General features: G+C 34.2%; 2 protein-coding genes across 2 annotated transcripts; both read left to right on the top strand.

Moving 5' to 3' along the window:
* LOC142537808 (uncharacterized) lies at positions 1-732 on the top strand. Its single transcript, XM_075643299.1, has one exon. The coding sequence runs from the start codon at positions 1-3 to the stop codon at positions 730-732; it is 732 nt and encodes a 243-aa protein (XP_075499414.1).
* Positions 733-14739: 14007 nt separating this feature from the next.
* LOC142533788 (protein HIGH CHLOROPHYLL FLUORESCENCE PHENOTYPE 173, chloroplastic) lies at positions 14740-20506 on the top strand. Its single transcript, XM_075640684.1, has 17 exons — positions 14740-14936; positions 15477-15722; positions 15806-15967; positions 16121-16171; positions 16376-16510; positions 16692-16715; positions 16866-16977; positions 17159-17287; positions 17363-17412; positions 17986-18144; positions 18220-18315; positions 18420-18535; positions 18633-18756; positions 18979-19092; positions 19194-19274; positions 19528-19685; positions 20262-20506. Exons 1-16 carry the CDS (start codon positions 14847-14849, stop codon positions 19672-19674), a joined length of 1836 nt encoding a protein of 611 aa, XP_075496799.1. The 5' UTR covers positions 14740-14846; the 3' UTR covers positions 19675-19685; positions 20262-20506.
* Positions 20507-23289: the final 2783 nt, after the last annotated feature.

Below are 23289 nucleotides of genomic sequence, written 5' to 3'. Positions count from 1 at the left end.
ATGGCGAACATCACCAAACTTGAATTTGAAGCACTTGACTTGACTGGAAAAAATTATTTATCATGGATTTTGGATGCCGATGTCCACCTTATCTCTATGAATTTAGGAGATACAATAAAAGAAGAAAATGAAATGTCCCAGCAGGACCATGCAAAGACACTTATTTTTCTCCGTCATCACCTCAATGATGGGTTGAAAGTCGAGTATCTCACTATGAAAGAGCCACGAGAGCTTTGGAAAAATCTAAAAGAAAGATTTGACCATCAACGAACTGTAATTCTCCCAAGAGCCCGATATGAATGGATGCACCTACGGTTACAAGATTTTAAGTCCGTAAGTGACTATAACTCTGCATTATTCAAGACTAGTTCCACACTGATACTTTGTGGAGAGAAAGTCACTGATCAAGACATGTTAGAAAAAACATTCTTCACTTTTCATGCATCAAACGTGCTCCTGCAGCAGCAATATCGTGAACGTGGATTTCAAAGGTACTCTGAACTCATCTCATGCTTACTAGTTGCTGAACAAAACAATGAGTTGCTCACGAAAAATCACCAAATGCGCCCAACTGGATCCACACAATTTCCTGAAGCAAATGGAACTACATTTCCTGAAGAATATGAAATTGCATTTCCTGAAGTGAATGCTAATTCCACTCAAAATCATAACAATGGACGTGGACGTGGACGTGGGCGTGGGCGTGGCCAAAGAAGATACTATCAGCAATAAAATAGAAAGAAACATAAAACAAGCCACCAGCAGTGGAATTCCAATAATGAAGAAGCAAAGGAGAAGAGTTCCAAAGTATATGAAGAAAAATGTTATAGATGTGGAATGGAAGGGCATTGGTCTCGTACTTGTCGTACGGCAAAACATCTTGTGGATCTATACCAAAAATCAATCAAGGAAAATGGAAAAATGGAGATAAATTTTGTGGATAATGATGATCCAATTGATATAACTCACTTGGACGTTTCTGATTTCTTTGCTAATCCAGATGGAAATATAGATAATTTGATTGGTGGTGGTGTGTTAGAAAATAATAAGTAATTACTTTCATTGCTCTTGTTCCTACTTTGAATTTTTATTGTTTATTAGGTTATCGTGGTCTCGTTTTTATTTTGATGTTCAGTTCATGTTTAGGATTTGTCATGGAGGTTTGTTTTGTTATTCAATAAATGTTTTCATTATTCAATAAAATATTTCCTTTGAAAGCTTTACACATTATTTATTGAATTTAGCTTATTGAATTATATTTTTATTTTAGATTAACGATGAAATGTCAGGATGAATGCTTAGTGGATAGTGGTACAACACATACCATTCTTCAAAATAAAAGATATTTTTTGGAGTTAACATTAGCTGAAAATAATGTTACAACAATATCGGGTGCATCAAAAATTATTGAAGGTTATGGAAAGACAAAAATCATTTTACCAAATAATACAAGTCTATATATTGAAAATGCCATATATGCGAGCAAATCCAGTAGAAATTTGCTTAGCTTTAAAGACATCCGCCGAAATGGATACCATATTGAAACATTAAATGAAAATAATTTCGAATACCTTTGCATAACATCTATTATATCTGGCCAGAAGCATATAAAAAAAAATTATGTGCACTTCCTTCTGGAATGTATTTTACAACAATAAAAACAGTCGAAGCAAACATTGTCACAAACCAGAAGTTTGTTGACCAACAGAGCTTCAAATTATGGCATGATCGACTTGGTCACCCTGGGGCAACAATGATGCGCAGAATAATAATTAACTCACATGGACACCCTCTAAAGAACCAGAAGATCTTTTACACAATGATTATCCATGTGTAGCTTGTTCACAAGGCAAACTAATTATAAGACCTTCCCCTACAAAGATTGATGTTGAAATCCCAACCTTCTTGGAGAGAATTCATGGGGATATTTGTGGACCTATACACCCACCATATGGACCATTTCGATACTTCATGGTATTGATTGATGCGTCTACTAGATGGTCACATGTTAGTTTGCTTTCAACTCGAAATATAGCTTTTGCTAGATTACTTGCGCAAATTATTAAATTACGAGCTCAATTCCCAGATCACTCAATCAAGACAATTCGTCTTGATAATGCTGCTGAATTTAAATCGCAGACATTTAATGACTATTGTATGTCAATAGGGATTTCAGTTGAGCATTCGGTTGCCCATGTCCATACACAAAATGGCTTAGCAGAGTCATTTATTAAGCGTTTGCAATTAATTGCTAGACCATTATTGATGAGAACCAAACTTCCATCATCTGTGTGGGGACATGCCATATTACATGCTGCATCATTGATTCGTATAAGGCCAACTAATTATCACCAATACTCACCCTTACAACTTGCTTATGGTCGAGAGCCTGATGTTTCTCACCTTCGAGTATTTGGTTGTGCAGTACAAGTCCCTCTCCCACCTACACAGCGAACCAAAATGGGCCTACAACGTAGACTTGGGATTTATGTGGGATATGATTCACCATCTATTATTAGATTTTTGGAACCTTTAACAGGAGATTTGTTTACTGCGAGATTTGCACTATTGCCACTTCGATGAATTGAAATTTCCAAATCTAGGAGAAATAAATTTGTGTCCCGAAGAAACAACAAAAGATTTGTTGGAATGAGAAAACACTATCTCATTATGATCCTCGAAATAATCAATGAGAGCAAGAAGTTGAAAGAATCATTCACTTGCAAAGAATTGCAAATCAATTGCCCGATGCTTTTGTTAATACAAAGAATGTGACAAAGTCACATATACATGCAGAGAATACCCCTGTAAAAATTGATGTCCCCGTAGGACCAGCTATTATTCAACCTGCAAATGAATCTAAAATACGCCAGAAGCGTAGTCGACCAATTGGTTCAAAGGATATTGTACCTCGAAAAAGAAAGGTACAAGAGAAAGAAAATTCAAAAGCTCCCGAAGAAGAAATCTTGGATGATATAGTAAGAGAGATCAATGAACCAAACTTGGATAATATTATTCCTGAAGAATCAAATTCTCATGAAAATAATGAGATTTCAATAAATTATATATCATCTCGAAAATTGTGAGATCGAAGTAACACAATTGTTGACAATGTCTTTGCCCTAAATGTCGCCCTTGACATCATACATAATGAAGACCCAGAACCACAATCCGTTAAGGATTGTCAAAAGAGATGATTGGCCAAAGTGGAAGAAGGCCATACAAACTGAATTAGACTCACTATAAAAACATAAAGTGTTTGGACCTGTAGTACGAACACCTGAAAATGTAATCCCAGTAGGATACAGATGGGTTTTTGTACGAAAGATGAATGAAAATGGTGAAATTGTAAGATACAAGGCCCGACTCGTAGCCCAAGGTTTCTCGCAGAGACCTGGAATTGACTATGAGGAAACATATTCACCTGTGATGGATGCCACTACTTTTCGATTCCTAATCAGTTTAGCAGTATCAGAAACTCTTGATATGCGACTTATGGATGTTGTAACTGCTTATCTTTATGGTTCACTTGATAGTGATATATATATGAAAGTGCCTGAAGGATTCAAACTATCGAAAGAAAATGGTGAAGCACCCAAGGCTATGTTATCAATAAAACTGCATAAATCCTTATATGGATTAAATCAATCTGGTCGCATGTGGTACAATCGTATTAGTGAATATTTGTTAAAAGAATGATACACAAATAATGTTATTTGTCCATGCGCTTTTATAAAAAGAACAGATGAGGGTTTTGCAATTGTGGCAGTATATGTTGATGATCTAAATCTTATTAGCACTCTAGAAGAGCTTACTAAAACTGCCAATTACTTGAAAAATGAGTTTGAGATGAAAGATTTAGGAAAGACAAAATTTTGCCTCGGATTGCAGATTGAACATTTGCAAGAGGGAATATTTGTTCATCAATCATCATATACAGAAAAATATTAAAGTGCTTTTACATGGACAAGGCACACCCATTAGCATCACCAATGTTTGTTCGATCACTTGATGCTAACAAAGATCCTTTTCGACCACCTGAAAATGGAGAAAAAATCGTTGGTCCAGAAGTACCATATCTAAGTGCCATTGGTGCACTATCATATCTCGCAAATTGTACTCGCCCAGATATATCATTTTCTGTTAATCTTTTAGCGAGATATAACTCATGTCCAACCCGAAGACATTGGAATGGTGTAAAACACATATTTCGTTACCTTCGGGGTACAATTGATATGATATTATTTTATTCGACAAAATCAAAGTCTTCTTTAGTCGGATATGCAGATGCAGGATATCTTTCTGATCCACATAAAGCTAAATCCCAGACAGGTTATGTGTTTACACGAGGAGACACTGCTATATCATGGAAGTCGGTGAAGCAATCCTTAACAGCGACGTCTTCAAATCACTCTGAGATCATTGCAATGCATGAAGCAAGTCGGGAGTGTGTGTGGTTGAGATCTATGACACAACATATTCAAGAATCATGTGGACTCCCAACAGCCAAAGATGACCCAACAGTAATATTCGAAGATAATATTGCTTGCATTGCGCAGTTAAAAGGAGGCTACATCAAAGGTGATAGAACAAAGCATATTTCACCAAAGTTTTTCTATACACATGAGCTTCAAGAAAATGGTGATATTGACGTCCATCAAATTCGCTCAAGCGACAATGTAGCTGACTTATTTACAAAGGCATTACCAACTTCAACATTCAAGAAATTGGTGCACAAGATAGGGATGCATCAATTGAAGGATCTCTGATGATTGATATCAGGGGGAATATCTATTGTTGTACTCTTTGTCCTTCGTTCAGATTTTTCCATTGGGTTTTTACTGACAAGGTTTTAACGAGGCAGCATTTGAACTCCCACATCTCTTAGAAGTGATTTAATGAGTCGATAATCATCTAAGGGGGAGTATTATAGAAAAGATATTATAGATGATTATTACCTATTCAAGTTCTGTAAATCTACTCTATAAATAGAGGTCTCCAATGATGAATAAAGCACACAAAAAAATCATTCTATCTTATCTATATTCATTACTATTCACAACATGTATCTAATTATGCGGCCAATTTTCTCTTACAAATTTTCACCAAGTCATTTAATACAGTGAATATTTTAGAAAATCTGATCATCCCTAGACACCCGCATGAAAATTATAAATTTAGATTTAAATACAATATCTTTTTATTTGAAATACCTTCCATCCTCATCCCAAAGGTACCACCAAAATGATAAAAGAACACCACACCATATTTTTTAGCAAATATTTTATTTTATGTCTATCCACAATGTTTAGGTAACGTTAAATTTTAGTTAACAATGAGTGAGTGAGTAGCTTGATAAATTGTTTAAATTATCCATGGATAAATAGTTTATTAGGACATTTTGAAAAAAAGTCAATTTGTTAATCTTTCATATGTATAGTACCCTATGTAGTACTTTGTTCAAGAACAAGAACAAGAACAAGAAAGACATTAAAAAAATTTAACTTACATGCAAATGGAGGGTTATTAAGTGCGAGCCGAAATTATCTGTTATATCCGATGTTTCAAATCGTGCTACATTTTTACTTAAATAAATTGTTTGCACAAATTATTAAAAATTAAACATCACGAATGAAGAAAATACAATTAATTATTCATAAAACATATAATTTATCTATTTTTTTAAAAATAAATCGACTCTCAAAGTACGATAAATGATTAAAATAATATATTGATGATTTTTAATTAAAAATATATTAATCGAATATTTTATCAATAGTTAATTGTATTTCATTAATTCATGATAGTTTAATTTTTAATAATTTATACCAACAGAGTTTGTTTATGCAAAATATGGAAAGATTTGGAGTGGTTTTGTCTCATTAATATGCCTATGAAAGCTCATAATGGCCTTGTGGACATTCCATGTCATATTCCGCCTATGACTTATTCATTTTGTCTTATCCTTTTTATGTAATTTTAAAAAAAAACTATTTAAGATCCATTTTTCATTTTTATCACTTGATACAACACTGTCAACGCATATTTAATTTGATGGATAATTTATTTCACTGTTTCTATATTTATGACCTTATTATTAGACACGTTTACTTTAAGTATTTATTTAAAAACTTCTAAAATAATTTAACTCGATTATTCAAAAAATTTATATATTCATCTCTCAGATAAAAATTTGTGTCACAAGCTAGATATTTTCACGACTCAAGTTCCATTGCTCTAAACAATCGGGCTCGGGCTAAATAACGTGGTTTCTGCATGATTGCCTTATTGGGCCTTGGACAAGATTCTGCTACATTTTGTGAAGAGTTTCGAAGTTGGGCTTTAACAAGACAAGGACAATTTGTTTTTACTCGAGTACAAAATTCAGCAGCGATCAAGTTCAGAAATAACCAACATCACGAATATATATGTTTCAATATCAGAATATTGAAATCAATAGTGATGAAATTATGAGCGCTTAGAAACAGTAGACTCTGAAATGTAGCAGTGTCCAAACCAATATAGATGACTACTGAAAACAAGTAGATGCTGCATTTAAGAGAGCCCAGAATCAATAGAAGATGAGGAAAGTGGCCAAAAGCGCGAATATGATCGTTTCAATATCAGAAACAATACATGAACTTTATTAACAATCATATTCTTATATCTAACATTTATATGGTTATTGGATGCTATAAATATAACTTGAAATCAAATACAAGAGTTGGAAGGAGATTCAAAATATGAACAACCTACATAAATAAATTAGGTAGAATGAGAGCAAGGCTAAGTGTGATCATACAAGTGAAATATATATACAATGTAAATGATTAAATTATCGCACACAATCACTCACACGTATACATGAGAATTGAGTTTCAATATTTAGATGAGTATGTCTTTACTCAAAGACATTAAATATTGTGTCTGTAATCTTGGCGTAAGAGACGTTAAATATTACGCAGATTGTGAGATTATGGCCTATAATCGAGTGTGCTAGGAGTCTCATTTAAGCAACAGATGAGTGCTAAATTGAAATTATTTTGTACAAGAGTTATATAAATAAAAATCTTCTAGTAATCTCCTAGGTGGAATAAAGCTGGATGACATATAAACTAGCATGTGTTTTTATAGATTTAGTACCATGAGTTTACTATATGATTTTAACTCAATATGGACTGCACGCACAACTACACATCCTATTCGGATCATAAATATCAACCAAATTAAATTATATTAAATTAAGAAAAGACATCAATCGACATTGTAGATTTAAATATAGACAAATAAAAAATATCCAAAAATTAGTTACAATCCAATATACTTTGATTGACCGATCCCTTTTCTACAAATGTAATATCGGGATTAATTTTTCTCCCATAAAACTTAACCCTACGATTAAAAGAATAAACGAACAGTAAATATAGAAAACCTTGCCGTATATAAATAACTGATCTCCATGCTGTACACGTACTTACATTTCTAAGCTATATATCTACTGATCAAAAGAATCCAAAATTATGGATGATGTATCAAAAAAATTAAAACAAAAAACCCCGTAACACTAGTGGCCAACGCCGGGGCTAGGAACCGAGCGTAGGATCCGATCTATGGCGGCGAGGTGGCGGGCAATGAGTTTTTCGTCGATGGTCGTGGCGTGGCCTTTCTTGCTAGGCGTAGAGTCCGGCACGGTGCCTTTAGGAAGCGACGTCAAGTAGAGCCCAGCATCCGCGGTTGGGACTTTACTATGTTCCATGTCCATTAACAACATTCTTCCATTCATGGATGATACCAAAGTGACAAAAATAACGAAGAAAATGGAGAACAGTAGAGATTTTCGAGCCATTTAAAGTTTGGAGAACAAGGGGTGGATGGGTGATCGATTTTGGTGGGCGAGGGGGGGAATTAATGGGGAGTGATTTTTGTAGCGTGGACGTTTTACATATGCACAGTTGTGAGTGGGAAAAGAAATGCAAGAAATTATTGGGAATCTGGAACGCGTCACGGCTAGAGAGAGTGCTTGGGGTGCAAGTTTGTTTGGGCCAAGTCAAGTTTGAAGGTTTCTTCTCGCTATTTTTCAAAATAAAATTTCATAGCTGGATCGATGATCAAACGTGAAATAAGGACAATAGCTTCTATTTAACTTATTTGTGATATATATATTATATATATATATTTATTTATCATTATATTGTTGGCGAGCTTATTGGCCCAATGACATATATAATCTTCTCTCACAAGTGCAGGGTTCAAAAACATAGAAGCAACAAAAACCCCTCGTATTGATCCAAGCAAAAACTTGTGTGAAACGGTCTCACATGTCGTATTTTGTAATACAGATATCTTATTTTGATCATCCATGAAAAAGTATTACTTTTTATACTAAGATTATTACTTTTTATTGTGAATATCGGTAGGGTTGATCCGTCTCACAGATAAAGATTCGTGAGACTGTCTCACAAGAGATCTACTCATGATCCAAATCACATAAAAATATAATGATCGCGGGTTTCCAAAATAAAAAAACACGAATGAGTTGTTGTCAAAATTAAAAAAAAAAGTTGTATACCTCACATAAAAAAAATTTAGTAAATCAATAGATATAATATTTTTATGAAAAATTATATTTTTTGCAGTGTAACTTATTTCGGTATTTTTAATTGGTCAATTTACAATCTTAATATACAAATGTGCACTTTTTTATTTTAATCATTTTTCATCGGAGGCTTCATGTGTCACCTAAAAATTCCTAACATGGCGATTGATATTGGTGATGTGGTCGATCTCATGTTATCACTACGGGAAAAATGAATATATATTGAAAAAATATAAGTTAGTGAAGTAAGATTCTAATTAATTATACAACCAAAAAAAAAATTTTACAAGTTAAGATATAATTTTATTTTTTTTGCAAATGAAAAAGGTACATATTTTTAACAAATGTATGTATTAATTAATTGAATGAATCTGACAGGAGCGTTCGATCACTCAAAGTCTAGGTGATGGGAAGAGGGTGGAAAGTAGTAGTTTGAGCGCCGCGTGGAAGTTGAATTAGGCGGGGGATGAGCTTAGCCGTCGGCTAAATTTCTTGGTAATTTCGTGCTCGTCAATTCAACATATTAATAAATAATATGTAAAAATTATTGTGAGACGATTTTATAGATTGATTTTATGAAAAATATCTATTATTTGGGTTATTCATAAAAACATATTATTTATTTGTTAAAAATATTATTTATTATTGTAAATATGAGTATAGTTGACCCGTCTCATGAATCTTTTAAATATGAGCATAGTTGACATATCTCAAGTACAAAAATTCGTCATACCGTTTCACAGAATTCCTTTTATAAATAACGAGGGACCCTGATTTTTTGTTAAGCCATGAGAACGTTAGTTAGTATATTTTGGCATCATATAACTAAATCCCACGTACATTAATTATTTCAAACTTATTAATATACGCACGCATAAAATTCAATTAAATTGATAAAAGCCATTTAGATCACATTTCTTTTTGGTGTCTTTGGCATTATTTTTATTTCTTAAAATATATATTTCTATCTATAGTATATCAACATCAACATTTTTATGATGCATTAATTACAATATGTCCTAAATTTATCAATGCCATATTTGATATTTCTAATTTCTTCATCAATATATTTGATGCATTTTTTACATTTTAAAATTCTCCTTTATCTAATAAGCATAAAATATTATTATAATATAGTTAAATTAAAGTTTTTATATATATATATGTATGTATGTATGTATGTATGTATGTATGTATGTCTGTGTGTGTAGTTAATTAGTATTATGATATAAATTGCTTCATTAGTAAGCGTTTCAACGGCAACAAACATAACGCTCACGTTTTGTTAGATTTTGTTTACATTTAATTAGAGTCGATCTTAAAGTTTTTGAAAAAGGTGTAAGTAATTCATTTTAATAATACGTAAAATTCTATGATATTGTTTTACTGATCAATTTTATGATACAGATCTCCAATTAGATTCAATTCATGAAAAAAATTATTTTTTACTTTAAGTAATAAATCAGGTTGATATATCTCATAAAAAAATATCTATGAGATAATCTTATAAGAGATTTAGTCTTGAATTATTATTTGAATTTAAATATTGAAAGTTTACAAGATATTTAATAAAATAATGACCCAAAATAAAATAGAATTTTTTTAGAGAAAAATATATTATCGTATGATTTTTACGGTTGGCATGAACTTTTGAGCACAAAGTTCAACCGAAGGGTCCTAAGAAATGTCAACAAATCGTTAATTTTTAGATTTCCAAGATCCTTTTTTTAAGGGAGATATATTATTTTCTAGTTACGCAATTTAATTTCATTTTTCAAGTTTTCATAACCATGTGCGCTTGTCTAGGGTAGCCGTAACATTCATCCGCGTGATATCTTTACACAACACATATATTTATATATCGCAAAAACTTGTGTGAGACGATCTCACAGATCGTATTTTGTGTGACTGATCTCTTATTCGAATCATCCATAAAAAAATATTACTTTTTATTGTGGATATCGATAGAGTTGACTCGTCTCACGGATAAAGAATCGTGAGACAGTCTCAGAGGAGACCTACCCTTTATATATATTAATATAACTAATTATTTTTTTCACCTGTAGTATGTTATATAATTAATTTTATTTATATTAAGATTATAATTATAAAAATTCATGAAAAATCATATTTTAATTTGAGATAGTTGCATATTATAATTTGAGTTGATTATATTTGAATGAGAAATATATCATAAATTTAAAATTAATTTGAACTAAACTTCAATTTTGAAATGATGAATAAAAAAACAAAAGGAAAAAAGACCATGACATCTTTGAATTTGTCTTTATTTATGCTCACACTTGATAATAACTGGCAACCTACTCACGGGCATATATTTTTAACTTAACTAATTATTTTTTTAATATTCAAAATTATTGGAAATTGTATATATAGATTTAGATCCTGAGTCTCTTATGATGAATTTGAATTTGAAATTTGAATTTGAATTTGAATAATCGAATGTATATTTTTAAGTTATAAAAGACAAAGGCAAAAACTTGTGTGAGACGGATCTTTATTTGGGTCATCAATGAAAAAATATTACTTTTTATGTTAAGAGTATTACTTTTATTGTGAATATTGGTAGGATTGACCCGTATCACAGATAAAAATTCGTATAATCGTCTCAAAAAAAACTACTCAGCACAAATTCAACCTAGAAAGAAAGGGAATAAAAAATTCAATTAGTATTAGTAGATTTGGGGAATCCAACAAGCCCACCCGTAGCTTGTCAATTATCGACAGTGAAATGTTCAGCTGCAGTTGCATTGAAATTTCCGTGGGATGCGTAACAATAACAAGCCAAATCACATGTGATCAACCTGGTTTTTTTCACATTAATCATTCTAATATCCTGTTAAATTTATATGTTCATGGATGAGATATCAGTGATTCATTGGATATATAATTTTGATATATTTCGTCACGTCTAATAGGTAAGTGATATTTCATTGCTGAGTACAGAGATTGATACGGTTGATGGACAACATAAAAAAACTAGAGTATGTCTCTTGTAAGACGGTCTCACGAATCTTTATCTGTGAGACAGATATACCCTACCGATATTCACAATAAAAAGTAATACATTTTCATGGATGACCCAAATAAGAGATCGGTCTCACAAAATACGACCCGTGAGATCGTCTCACACAAGTTTTTACAAAAAAAAAAAAAAAACTATACATACATACATATAGTCGTAGTTTACAAATTCGGACAAATAAATTAACACACGCACAGCTCAACTTTTGTCAACTTCAGAACCAACAAAAAGCAAAAACACAAATGGGTGAATTATTAATAATCAATTAAATGCAATTTTTGTTTGTTTTTCTTAACCTTATCTTCTGCATACGTCATCGTCCCCTGTCCTGATGTGATATATATATATATATAATATATATATATATATATATATATATATATATATATAAATAAAATCAGCGTAAAATTTTTGTTTTTAAAAAATAACAACAAACAAAGAAAAACCTTCAATTTGGTGGTTGTATTGTACGTATATATTTTTGGAAAACTGCCAATTGAGCTGATTCGATATGTTTGGATGTATTGGATATCTATCCATATGTTTGATTGAAACACAATTAGCAAAATATATTTAAATCGATCAATAAACACTAACAAGACACGTAATTCCAACTAATTAATTTCTGCACCCCTTATATTATAAATTTCTTTAGATAGATTAAATGAAAAACTAATATATCTACATTTTTTTATAAAATATAATTGATGACACCAAAATTTTACAAGTGTTCGGTCTGGAGAGCGGGTCTTTAAATTTCCACAGCTGAACGGGTCGGGTCGGGTCGGAATCCAGGGTTTTGCACCGACGAAAATAGGGTTAGGGGACGCCAGAGTTTTTCCGACGTGATCTCTCTGATACTTATGTCAATCCAAGGAGCAAACTTAATGTTGAAATGTGATAGTGCAAGATAAATGAGAGAATGTGAATGAATAAAACCATAGCACATGCCTGATATTAATAGAGGAGGTTTTAGTTGCCTTGCTGGCCTAGGACTCCTGTCGAAATAGAGTCCTACTTAGGCTAGGAGACTTCAAACACTAGGACTCCATCCCGACGACTGCTAGGATTCTTGCCTTATTCTGACTAGATTTATCCGAATCCCGATTTATCGGGACATTTGTTTATCTTCATATCCTTTAGTTGCGTCGGGACCCACGGTACCCACCCTTTTGATGAGATCGGGATTTCCAGCCCTTTCATGAGCTTGGACTCCTGATAGTGGGCTCGGAATTATGGGTTTGGCCTCGCCTTGACGTGAGCTCGGATCAGCCTAATTGTACCAAATTTAGGAGCATGATAATATATATTATTTAAGGTTCAGTGAAGACTAAATTTTCCCATCAAAAAGTAGTCTCATGCATTAGAAGATACTATCATTACGTTACGTTTCACTATTATTATATTATCGATGTCTTCTTGGTTATTGGCCATTGAGCTAGCAACTAATAATGGACGACTAACTACTCAATTATCTGATCATAAAATAATTCAAATGTTGCAAAAGTTGTTGCTTACTATATATGATGAATTACAATATTTTTAATAAAATTGCATGTATCTATAAAATCCATTAAGCTCTTGCATTCTGGATTGAATGATTTGAGTATATTTGATTTAAAATATACCGATCAAAATGAAGGATCTGTCTGTATTACTCAAGTATACATTTTTTGCTTCAATTTCAAATACACTATCTAATCTAGTCATTTCAAATCTTCTCGCAAATCCAAATCTTTCGATTCAAACACAATTCGATAATAGATTATAATATATCTGTTACTATTAAAATGCGTGGACTTATCCAAGTACAAAAGATAATGACACAATTTATAGTAAATTTATAACTGGTTCAAAAACATTTCAAACATATTTTCTTTCTATCAATTTCTTTTAAGAAAAAGCGAGTGGTGATGGCTCACTTCCATCATTAAATAAACGATAATTAGGTATAGCTCCAATCAGTATTTATCGCAGCCCTTAGAATTCATGAATGCCAACAACGTATATAGTTGTGGTCCACAAGCATTAATTACCCATTATGCATGGCTAACCAAATGAATGGATAAACCCCATTTTCGTTTTCATTTTAGGTAAAATCTTTCAAATTTCACCCAATCGATATTCACAATAAAAAAAATAATATTTTTTCATGGATAATAAGAGATTCATCTCATAAAATATGATCCGTGAGACCGTCTCACACAAGTTTTTGCCATATATATACAGACAGTTTTTATATGCTGCACGCTCACGGTGTACTTTTACATGAGCAACGATGAGCTGACATTCATATATTGGATATGATGAAAGATAGAAAAATTGAACATCCAATAATGCTTACATAAGTACGGGCGATGGATGTGCATCATATTAAGTATTCGCCACGCACGCACCTGCAGCACAATCAACGCCTAAATTAAGTAGTGAATGATATATATACGTGAATTGTCGGCAAAGAAAGGGTGTTGGAGAGGTGATGGGTGCCGGGGAGATCAACAGCAGCTTTGGTCCATCGACTACTTATTTTGTGAACAAAATAAGTGTCTGCCAAATGTCCTTTGGGGACATGCCCCAAAGTGTTTCATGTTCTAAATTTTAATGGGTAAATCTTAACTAGACATCATCACATTTGTGTGTGTGTGTGTGGGAACGAGGTTCGGAGTTTTGATTAAGATTCCGAGTAAGAAATTCTTTCATTTATTCTACATTTCGGATCAAAGTACGTCCCAAAAAACAAAAAAAAGATCTAAAGTTCATGTCGATTTAGAAAATCTCTATTACTAGTAAGATGCATGTGTTATTTGTTCAAATGAGTTAATACATCTAATTAGTAAGATGTCTAATTGCAATTTATTTAGTTTGTACTTAGCCCAATTTGCTGATTTGGGCTTTAGTTAGCTCAATTTGCTGATTTGGGCTTCTGTTTATTGGGCTGTTTCTCTAGAACACGCCATAATTACAACTGGGCCAATATCGTGGTAAAATCGCCTGACGTTCTGATTGACGATTTCAATGGTAACTTCCTTCACTGCATATTAGTTACCGTAGACAAATCTCCAAGATTTTATGTCCAACGTCCTTCATTTCTAGGAGCGTGTACAGTTCTAGTTCTATTCTAAGAAAGAAATATGTGGTGCCCAATTACTCCAGCGAATCATATATTAATCTAGTATCTTCTCTCTCTGCAAATTGTTCGTGTGTATGCTTTCGCTAACAAGTATGGAGTGTAATTATCCTCGTTGTGCGACGGGTATCTGTTCTTCTCCTTGCGCAAGAAATTTGAACTGCCAGGTATGCAAGTTTCTCGAACCCCTTCAAGAATCTTGTTCTTTTTACTATAGTTGTTGTTGTTTCAGCCTTTGTTTCTTGATTTCACTGGATTTTCTTTAGCGCTGATAATGGTTTCCTTTCTTTTATTTGGTGAGCTATAAATTATGAAATGGTTGAGGTGTATGGTTTTATTGATCATCGAATTATAATTGTTAGGACATGAGAAGTGTGGCGATGATCGTCTTTTTCCAAATGTACAAGACTTTGCACCATTAGAGTTGGTGTATTCTGTAGTTTATTGATAATTGATGACATATATGGCATCATCCGAGGATGCTATGAAAGTTGTTTTGATATATCGTTTATGCCTTTTGCCTTAGGCATGTTTCAAGACTTAACTATGAGCGATCATACCACTACTTTTGAAGAAATGTAAGCGATAAAAATTAGTAGAATCCGATTTTGCTAGTTTATTTTCTTGTGCTGGTTTTATTGCCAAAGAGTAAGGCATGTTGCCAATTTTCTTTTCGTATCTGGAAGCTTACGTGTTCAATGTCGCAGGGTGTTTCATTTGTCGGAATAAAGTTTTCTGGGACATCTCAATTTCCATTGGTGTCACCTTGTCCACTTCCAAATCTTTTTCTTCAACGTAAATTTCAACCTTTTGTTTACCAACAAAAAGCACCATTACATTCCTCGAGAACCTACAGAGGCTTCATTCACTCAGAAGCTGGAAAGCAAGGTTGGGATGTGGGCAGATTTTTAAAAACACTTTATTTCTTTAATGGACCTCCCTCTCCTGCAAAGGTTCACCTTACTAAAACCTTTTTTGTTTGCCTGGTCTGACATTGTGAAATATCTAGTCTGACATGATTCATTTATAATTGAAGTTCTTCGAATTTCTGATTGAGAAACTCTCCGGTCCTTCACCTAGAGAAGAAGTAAAGCCAATGAACACTTCTGGAATCATACTAGTGACTGGAGCTACTGGCGGTGTCGGCAAAAGGGTGGTGAATCTCTTGCAGAGAAAAGGGTTACAAGTTGGAGCATTGGTAATTTCTATTACTCATGTTTTTTTTCTTTTCTGCTGCTATTTAAATTTGTTTATTAATGATGGCAGAACACTTTTTGTGCATGAAGAATTCTCATTTTTTTGAATGGATATATTGCATTATTTCATTAAAATCTCATCAACAAGGTTTCAGGTCAGGAATGAAGAGAAAGCTAGACGATTGCTGGGTCCAGATGTTGACTTGGTGAGTTCATTGCCCTTCTACTAAGTCTAAGAAGAGAAGAGTTCTGAATATAATTTTAGTTTTGAATACTTGTTTCTTTATGGATGTGTCCATACAATGGCTATTTCTGGTGAGACATTCATGTTATTTTTTTAGTTAAATTTCTGCACTTTTAAATACTAATTTTTTTCTTGTCTGGGGACATTTTTAATTATATTAATTCAGATAATTGGAGATATTACAAAGGCAAGCAGTTTGATACCAGAGTACTTTAAAGGAGTGAGAGCAGTTATCAATACCGTTTCCGTCATTGTTGGCCCAAAGGAAGGTGATACTCCAGATAGGGCCAAATATAGTCAGGTATGAAATGACCTCGTAATAGATGAAGTCTATACTCTTCGTAGCTTTTATACTTGTTATCTAAGCAGTAAATAAACTTTTGCATTGAGAAACATTGCGCCTATAATATTTCAAACAGTTTTGGGTTTCTTGTATTGTTGAGCATGCTAATCTCTGACAATGTGGGCATGTGCTTCCACAGGGAATCAAGTTCTTTGAGCCAGAGGTTAGTAGTACATTACCTTCCTAAACGTCTATGTAGTAATTTGTTCTTTGTCAAGTTGCTTGAACTCATTATCTGCTTTTCCCAGTTTCACCAGCTGAGCAATTGGTCATTATCATTTATAATGGGTGTTTATTTGACTTGTGAAAGCAGATAAAAGGTGATTCCCCTGAAATGGTGGAGTTCATTGGGATGAAAAATCTGATTAATGTTATCAAGGAAAATGTTGGACTTCGTCGTGTAAAACTAGTATTTGGATTTGAAGGTGTGTATTCTTTTCTTTTAGCTGTCAAATCATGATAACTCTTCCATTTTACCAGGGATTACCATCATTCTGTGTTGACAAGTCATCCATGCTTCACGTTTCTCCATTCTTCTTTTTTCCCCTTTCTTCTAATCACAACATTTTTGCCTTATTTGTATTTGCATCTACGTTTCCTGCACAGATAATAGGTCATCCACAGACGTTACTTGGGGTGCATTGGATGATGTTGTCATGGGAGGAGTGAGTCAAAGTTCATTTCAAGTCGATCCAAATGGCAGTGAAAGTGGTGGTCCAACAGGAATTTTCAGAGGTTTGTTCCATGTTTTACTAAATGTAGTCATGTTATTGCTGTACTTTTATGAAAAGATTAACACGTTTTCTTTAGGAGTTGTTTCCACGGCAAACAATGGTGGTTTTACCAGTATCAGGACGAGAGTAAGTGCTGGTTTTGATCCCTTAAATGCTCGGTGAACCATTTTGTGCATTCCACTTTAAATATTGTGTTAGCGTTTCACTGTTGCTCATTTTTTATTTGCTAAGAAGCTCCTGAATTGGTTACAGTAACTATATTTTCTTTGTTTTTTATGTTATCTTGCAACAGTAGACCTTGCCAGTTGCAACTATTTACTCTGAAATCATAAGATCAAATAACTTTGAGATAGATTTCGTACTTATTAATATCACAGAAAATTAATTTCATCTTCTTAACTAGATTTGGTGCATATTTTGTGTAATATGGAACGGAATAAGACGCCAACTTTAGACAACTAGGGGTAGAAAATAAAGCTGCAAATGACTTTAGTTACATCCTACCAAGATAATTATTATAGAATTGGAGCCTTTCATGGTTCAACTTTATAGAAGGTCTTGGTCAAGAGCTTAGCTGAAGAAGATCCATGTAGCCAATCCTAAATAAGCACAAGACTAGGCTTCTTCAAGTTTATTGATATGCAAACTGCAGGTTTATATTGCGATTTCAGAGCTAAAAGTCTCTATTTTTTGCCTTAGAATTTCTCGGCGCCGGAAGATCTTTCTGCATATGATGGTCTTGAATTACGCCTCAAAGGTGATGGTCGTAGATACAAACTCATAGTCCGAACTAGCCGTGACTGGGACACTGTCGGTTATACAGCTGGCTTTGATACTGTGAATGACCAATGGCAGTCGGTTAGTAAATGTATCTCTCTTGTATCCCAAATATTAAGGATAAATAATAATTTCCTCCTTTTGTGTTTCATCCAGGTGAGACTACCTTTCTCTTCTTTAAGGCCTATATTTAGAGCACGAACTGTGCCTGATGCACCGCCATTTGATCCGAGGGAAATTATATCATTGCAGGCATGCTCAATAACAATTTTGCCTTGGGCTTCCCCTTTTCACTTTTCAGTTGAAATATTCAATATTCTTCTGTGAAACATGCTCATGCTATACATTATATACAGCTCATGTTCAGTAAGTTTGAGTATGATGGTAAGTTGAACCCAACTTTCAAGGAAGGTCCATTTCAACTTCCAGTAGCAGCCATACGGGCTTACCTAAAAGAACCAATAACACCCAGGTTTACAACAATGATTTTTCTTGTAATTTTTACTCATGAAAAGGTTGATCAATTCTGATTTTATGTTATCTGCTTTGCCACCTTCACGATTACATAGGTTCGTACATGTCAGTTCAGCAGGAGTCACTAGGCCTGATAGGCCAGGACTTGATTTAAGCAAGCAGCCTCCGGCCGTCCGCCTGAACAAGGAATTGGATTTCATTCTCACCTACAAATTGAAGGTTTCACATTATACCTTGTGTCATAATGATCTTCAATATATATACATATATAATTATAAATAGGTAAGTTTAAGCTAAATCAGAATGATGGAAATCTTTTCCGTTCTCTGACATTCCATTTAATATGGGCTACAAACTTACAGGTGCCTTAACACATTCCGACATTATTCTGGTTATCTTTATACGGACTTTTTGCATTCTTTTATCGTTAAATAATTGCAGGGGGAGGATTTGATCAGGGAAAGTGGGATTCCATATACAATTGTCAGGCCCTGTGCGTTAACCGAGGAACCTGCTGGAGCCGATCTAATCTTTGATCAGGGAGACAATATAACGGTATGGTTACAAAATGAAGTAATCAAAACTTTGCTATGATCTTGGGTACGATTTATGACTCATTTTGCTTAATGTGATGGTTTATCTCTTTTCACGGGCAGGGTAAAATTTCAAGGGAAGAGATTGCACGAATATGTATTGCTTCTCTAGAAAGCCCATATGCATGTGACAAGACATTTGAGGTTATAGTTGGACTTGGATTTACTTTATTAGAGGACTTGTTTACATCTACCTCCTTTTTTTCCCTTAAATTCTGACGATGGTTTGAAAATGAAATCATGTCGCCCATGATGAATAAAATATGAAGTCTCGAGACATCAAGATGGGTAATTGGAACGTCTGTAACAAGATTTAGGATGCCTATTTTGCGTCTGCGCTTTCCGTTTTCAACAGAGTTAAAGGCAGTTTATTTATTCGTTTCTCTTTCATTTACAGGTTAAGAGTGTCGTTCCGTTCAGTGAACCATATACTGTGGATCCTGAAAATCCTCCAGCAGAAAAAGACTACAATGTGTACTTCCAGAATCTGAAAGACGGTGTTACGGGCAAAGAAAGCTTAGAACAAACCCCTGTTCCTGTTTAAGACCATGGATGGTAAGTTGATTTAAGCTTGTTTATATCATCCGTTTAGTGATTTGTTTTATACATTTGCTGGCATTCGATCTCCATCTCGGTCTTTCGTTGTTAATGTGAAAATGTTGCTTCATGATATTCTATAAAGCTACTCGTTTACCATACATATTTGTTATCATTGGATAGACAAACTATTTTAACATAAGCAATTTTCAGTGTTTTCTATGGCAGTAGTTTAAATTTATTGAATATTGGGGAAGAAGATGAGTGTATAAAATATGAAGTAGAAAGACGTTATGTCCTTGAGCTCAAATGGCCCCAAGATATGAGTCCCATCCTATCGACGATCTAGAATCGTATTCCTAATCCTTGACGCAAGGCCTGATTGAGGGTTAAAATGATATGCAGAAAATTGGTAAACTCTTCTTGTTTCCCTTCTCAATGTCTGGAGTTTAGGCCATTTTGGCATCCATGGATTTTCTGTTCGTCAATCTAATTCTTCACTTAGCTGCCATAGAATTAAATTTTTTAAGTTTCTATTTTTTTTCCCCATTTTTCCCTACTTCATTGAGTGAATTTAGTTATTTGCTATTGCAGGCTTAGAAACTTATAGCTACTGGGATGAGAAAGCATCAAGAGTGTGTGATTAGATTGTCCAGTTTTGTCTGGGAAAGACGCTTCTCCTGTATATGTTCTTTAATTGTTGATGTAAATACCGGATGTGGGAATAAATGAGCATCACTGAGTTTTATGTTATGCTTTGTCTCTGTCTTCCTGGGAAAACTCGAATGTATTATCATAATCTGGTTTTGATTACTCGAATCGGCCATAGTTTTTGGTTCTGATTTCTTGTCACTGATTCCCGTTTTCTGGATCCAATCAATTTCAAAACCAACAAGTTCAACTCAGGATCAGAGTTTGCGACTTCTTGTCTCGTTTTGAACGATAAATTTGGTTGTTTGGGATTCCAGGTTCCTCCAAATTTATTCAAAATTTGGCAATAATGACAGTGCAGCTACATCCGGGACTATTGCAACCGCAGTTTCTGGAATGAAAAATATGAATCTGAAGTAGGACATTGTACTGGCTCATTAGCCATTAGTGCTTAATCCACTGTCAGGAGCAGAGAAGTCAGATTCAAATCTTTCTTTTACTGCTCTCTAAAATGCTACTGATGCATTTTGATAAATGTGTTGGAAGCATTTTGGGTTGAATCAATGTGATTCCGAGGCAATTTTGGTACTTGATTAGAAAGAAACAAGGTAGGGGGAGGGTTATCCAATAACTTACGTTGGACCACTGTCTTCCTAGTACCATTTAAGAATAGCATTGATTGCTAGGGCCTGGGTGCCAACTCGTGGATGGATTATTTGATTTGAAGAGAAATTTGAATAATTGATTTCAAAATGATACTAATATTTGGTTGGTGTATTTAAAATTTCGTTATTAATGAAAATCGAGTGAATTTGAATCCTCCGTACGTGATTAATATCAGTTAAATAACTAAAATAAAATCGAAATAATTTATTAACACTATCAAAAAAAATAAAAATAAATAAAAATCTTATCTTAAGTCCTGAAATGCCTGGAGAAAGTAGTTTTTTCCCATGTAAGTTTTCTGATCAGTCAACAAAAATCCTGAATATGATTTTTATTTTTCACATGGACCTGCTGAACGAGCAATTTTTGCAGAAGGACTTGGCATTAAATCAACTGCATGATACAGAAGAGAAACAAGCTAATTACTTACAAGTTCGAAACTTCTGTACAAAGAACTGAGTATTAATTGTGATTCCATTGAATGTTACTTAGCCCGTTGAAGTCATCTCTTCATTCTTCTGGTTTCTTTTTGGGGAGCACAAGCAAGCCTGGAAGATTAACAAATATTTAGGATTAAACAATAATAACTGCATGAGACCAAAGAGAGGAGCTCCAGCATTGTATTCTTGAAATCGATGTACATTTTCTCCCATAGTTTCCACGTATGCTTAACCACTTACACTGAAAGAAAACCTGTGTCTCCTTCTTCTGCTATGTCTTTCCAGAGCGCTTCTGAGCTGCGCAGCCATGTCATGTTCCGTGACAATACGCCCCGGGGAACTCAAGAACACGCTTCTTGGGATGGGAGGAGACCACAGCCCACTCTGCGAGTAATCAAAATTAAGTTCCGAGACATCGCAGAACTTGGTAAGTAATCTTTCTGATACAGATTTGGAAACCAATTGAATTCTGAGTACTGAAGAATAAGAAGGAGAAGTGAGAGGGACTGGCCGAGGTGGGTATGAGGATTCTGAGATAGACATATGTTCTTTCAAGTGATTGAATTGAACCTCAAAAATGGATGATCCAAAACTGCTGCTGGTGTAAATACGACTAAAGGTTTGATCTTTTTGTTTCAATGGTGGGGTATCCCTTGGAGAAGGAGACAACAATTACTGCAAGTCGGGTTTTTTGAAAAAAAGATATGATGTTATGTGAAAAAGAGAGATGCATGAAAAGGACTGGTATGGCTGTATGCAATCATTGAATGGACGTGGGAAGCATCATTAAAACCCAACATTTGGTGATCTTGAACGTGTTTGCATGTCATGTTTTCAGCTAAAATACGGTTGGGTTTTAAAGAGATTCCTCTTTCTAAGATAAATTTTACTTTTAGTACCATAAATAAATATCCATGATAATTATTTAATATATAGTTGAGCTAGCTTATATTATGTAGAAGAAACATATAAAACCAGAGTTAATCAGAACCGAAACTTCTGTGGTCAATTATCTTTGGTTGTATAGAAATGCAAGAAGATTAGTTACCAAACTATTTCTTGAATTATGTATATAATACATATTTGTGTGTGTATATGTGTGTGATGGAATGCAGAAAAGTTAAAGAATCTTGAAGAAGGCATGTTGTTCATGTATACACATGCTTTGGCTGACTACTCTTTAGATCCAGTGTTGTAATAACATGGAGGGAATACGAGTATGTACTTGATTGGACTTGGTCTTAGTTGGCCCAAAAATATTTGTTTATGGGCCCAAGTGGGTTTCAGTACTTTTGGGCCTTGATGACCCAACCCCGTGGCCAGGCAAGAATAATCAGAGCAATTAATTAATGAACGTAATCTTCAATGAGATCAGAATTATTAATTTCCGATCATGACCGCAGACAAATGTGGCGGCAGGAACGTTGTCTCATCTGTGCAGCACCGCCGTTTCTCCGCATCTCCCCCGGTGGAACACTCCGGCAACTCACCAAGATCTGCGAAAAGCGACTCGTCTTCTTCTCGAACTTTGAAGATCATCGCCATTTCATCATCTGTGGCAACTCTCAATTCCTCTGCTAAAACAGGGCTCTCTAGAATTGTACAAGACGACTTGGTCGAAGTCCGTCAACCATCCGAATTGGTCCTCATTACTCAAGGCCCCCCCATATGCATTGCTAAATTTGCTTCTAAAATGATTTCATGAGATTCGGTGGAAAGATTTACGGGTCTCTTCTTCTCCTCCTCTTCTTCTTCTTCCTCTTCTTCTGATGTAGAAATCGTGACGTTTGCAGCGGAGCCGGATCTGGCTGTCTTACGGCGGTTGTTGGTCGTGTGATAATTGATGGGTACTACCTTAATATAAT

This window comes from Primulina tabacum, chromosome 2 (assembly GCF_025594145.1).
Source record: "Primulina tabacum isolate GXHZ01 chromosome 2, ASM2559414v2, whole genome shotgun sequence".
Taxonomy (NCBI): Eukaryota; Viridiplantae; Streptophyta; class Magnoliopsida; order Lamiales; family Gesneriaceae; genus Primulina; species Primulina tabacum.
This window is presented reverse-complemented; position numbering and strand designations above follow the sequence as displayed.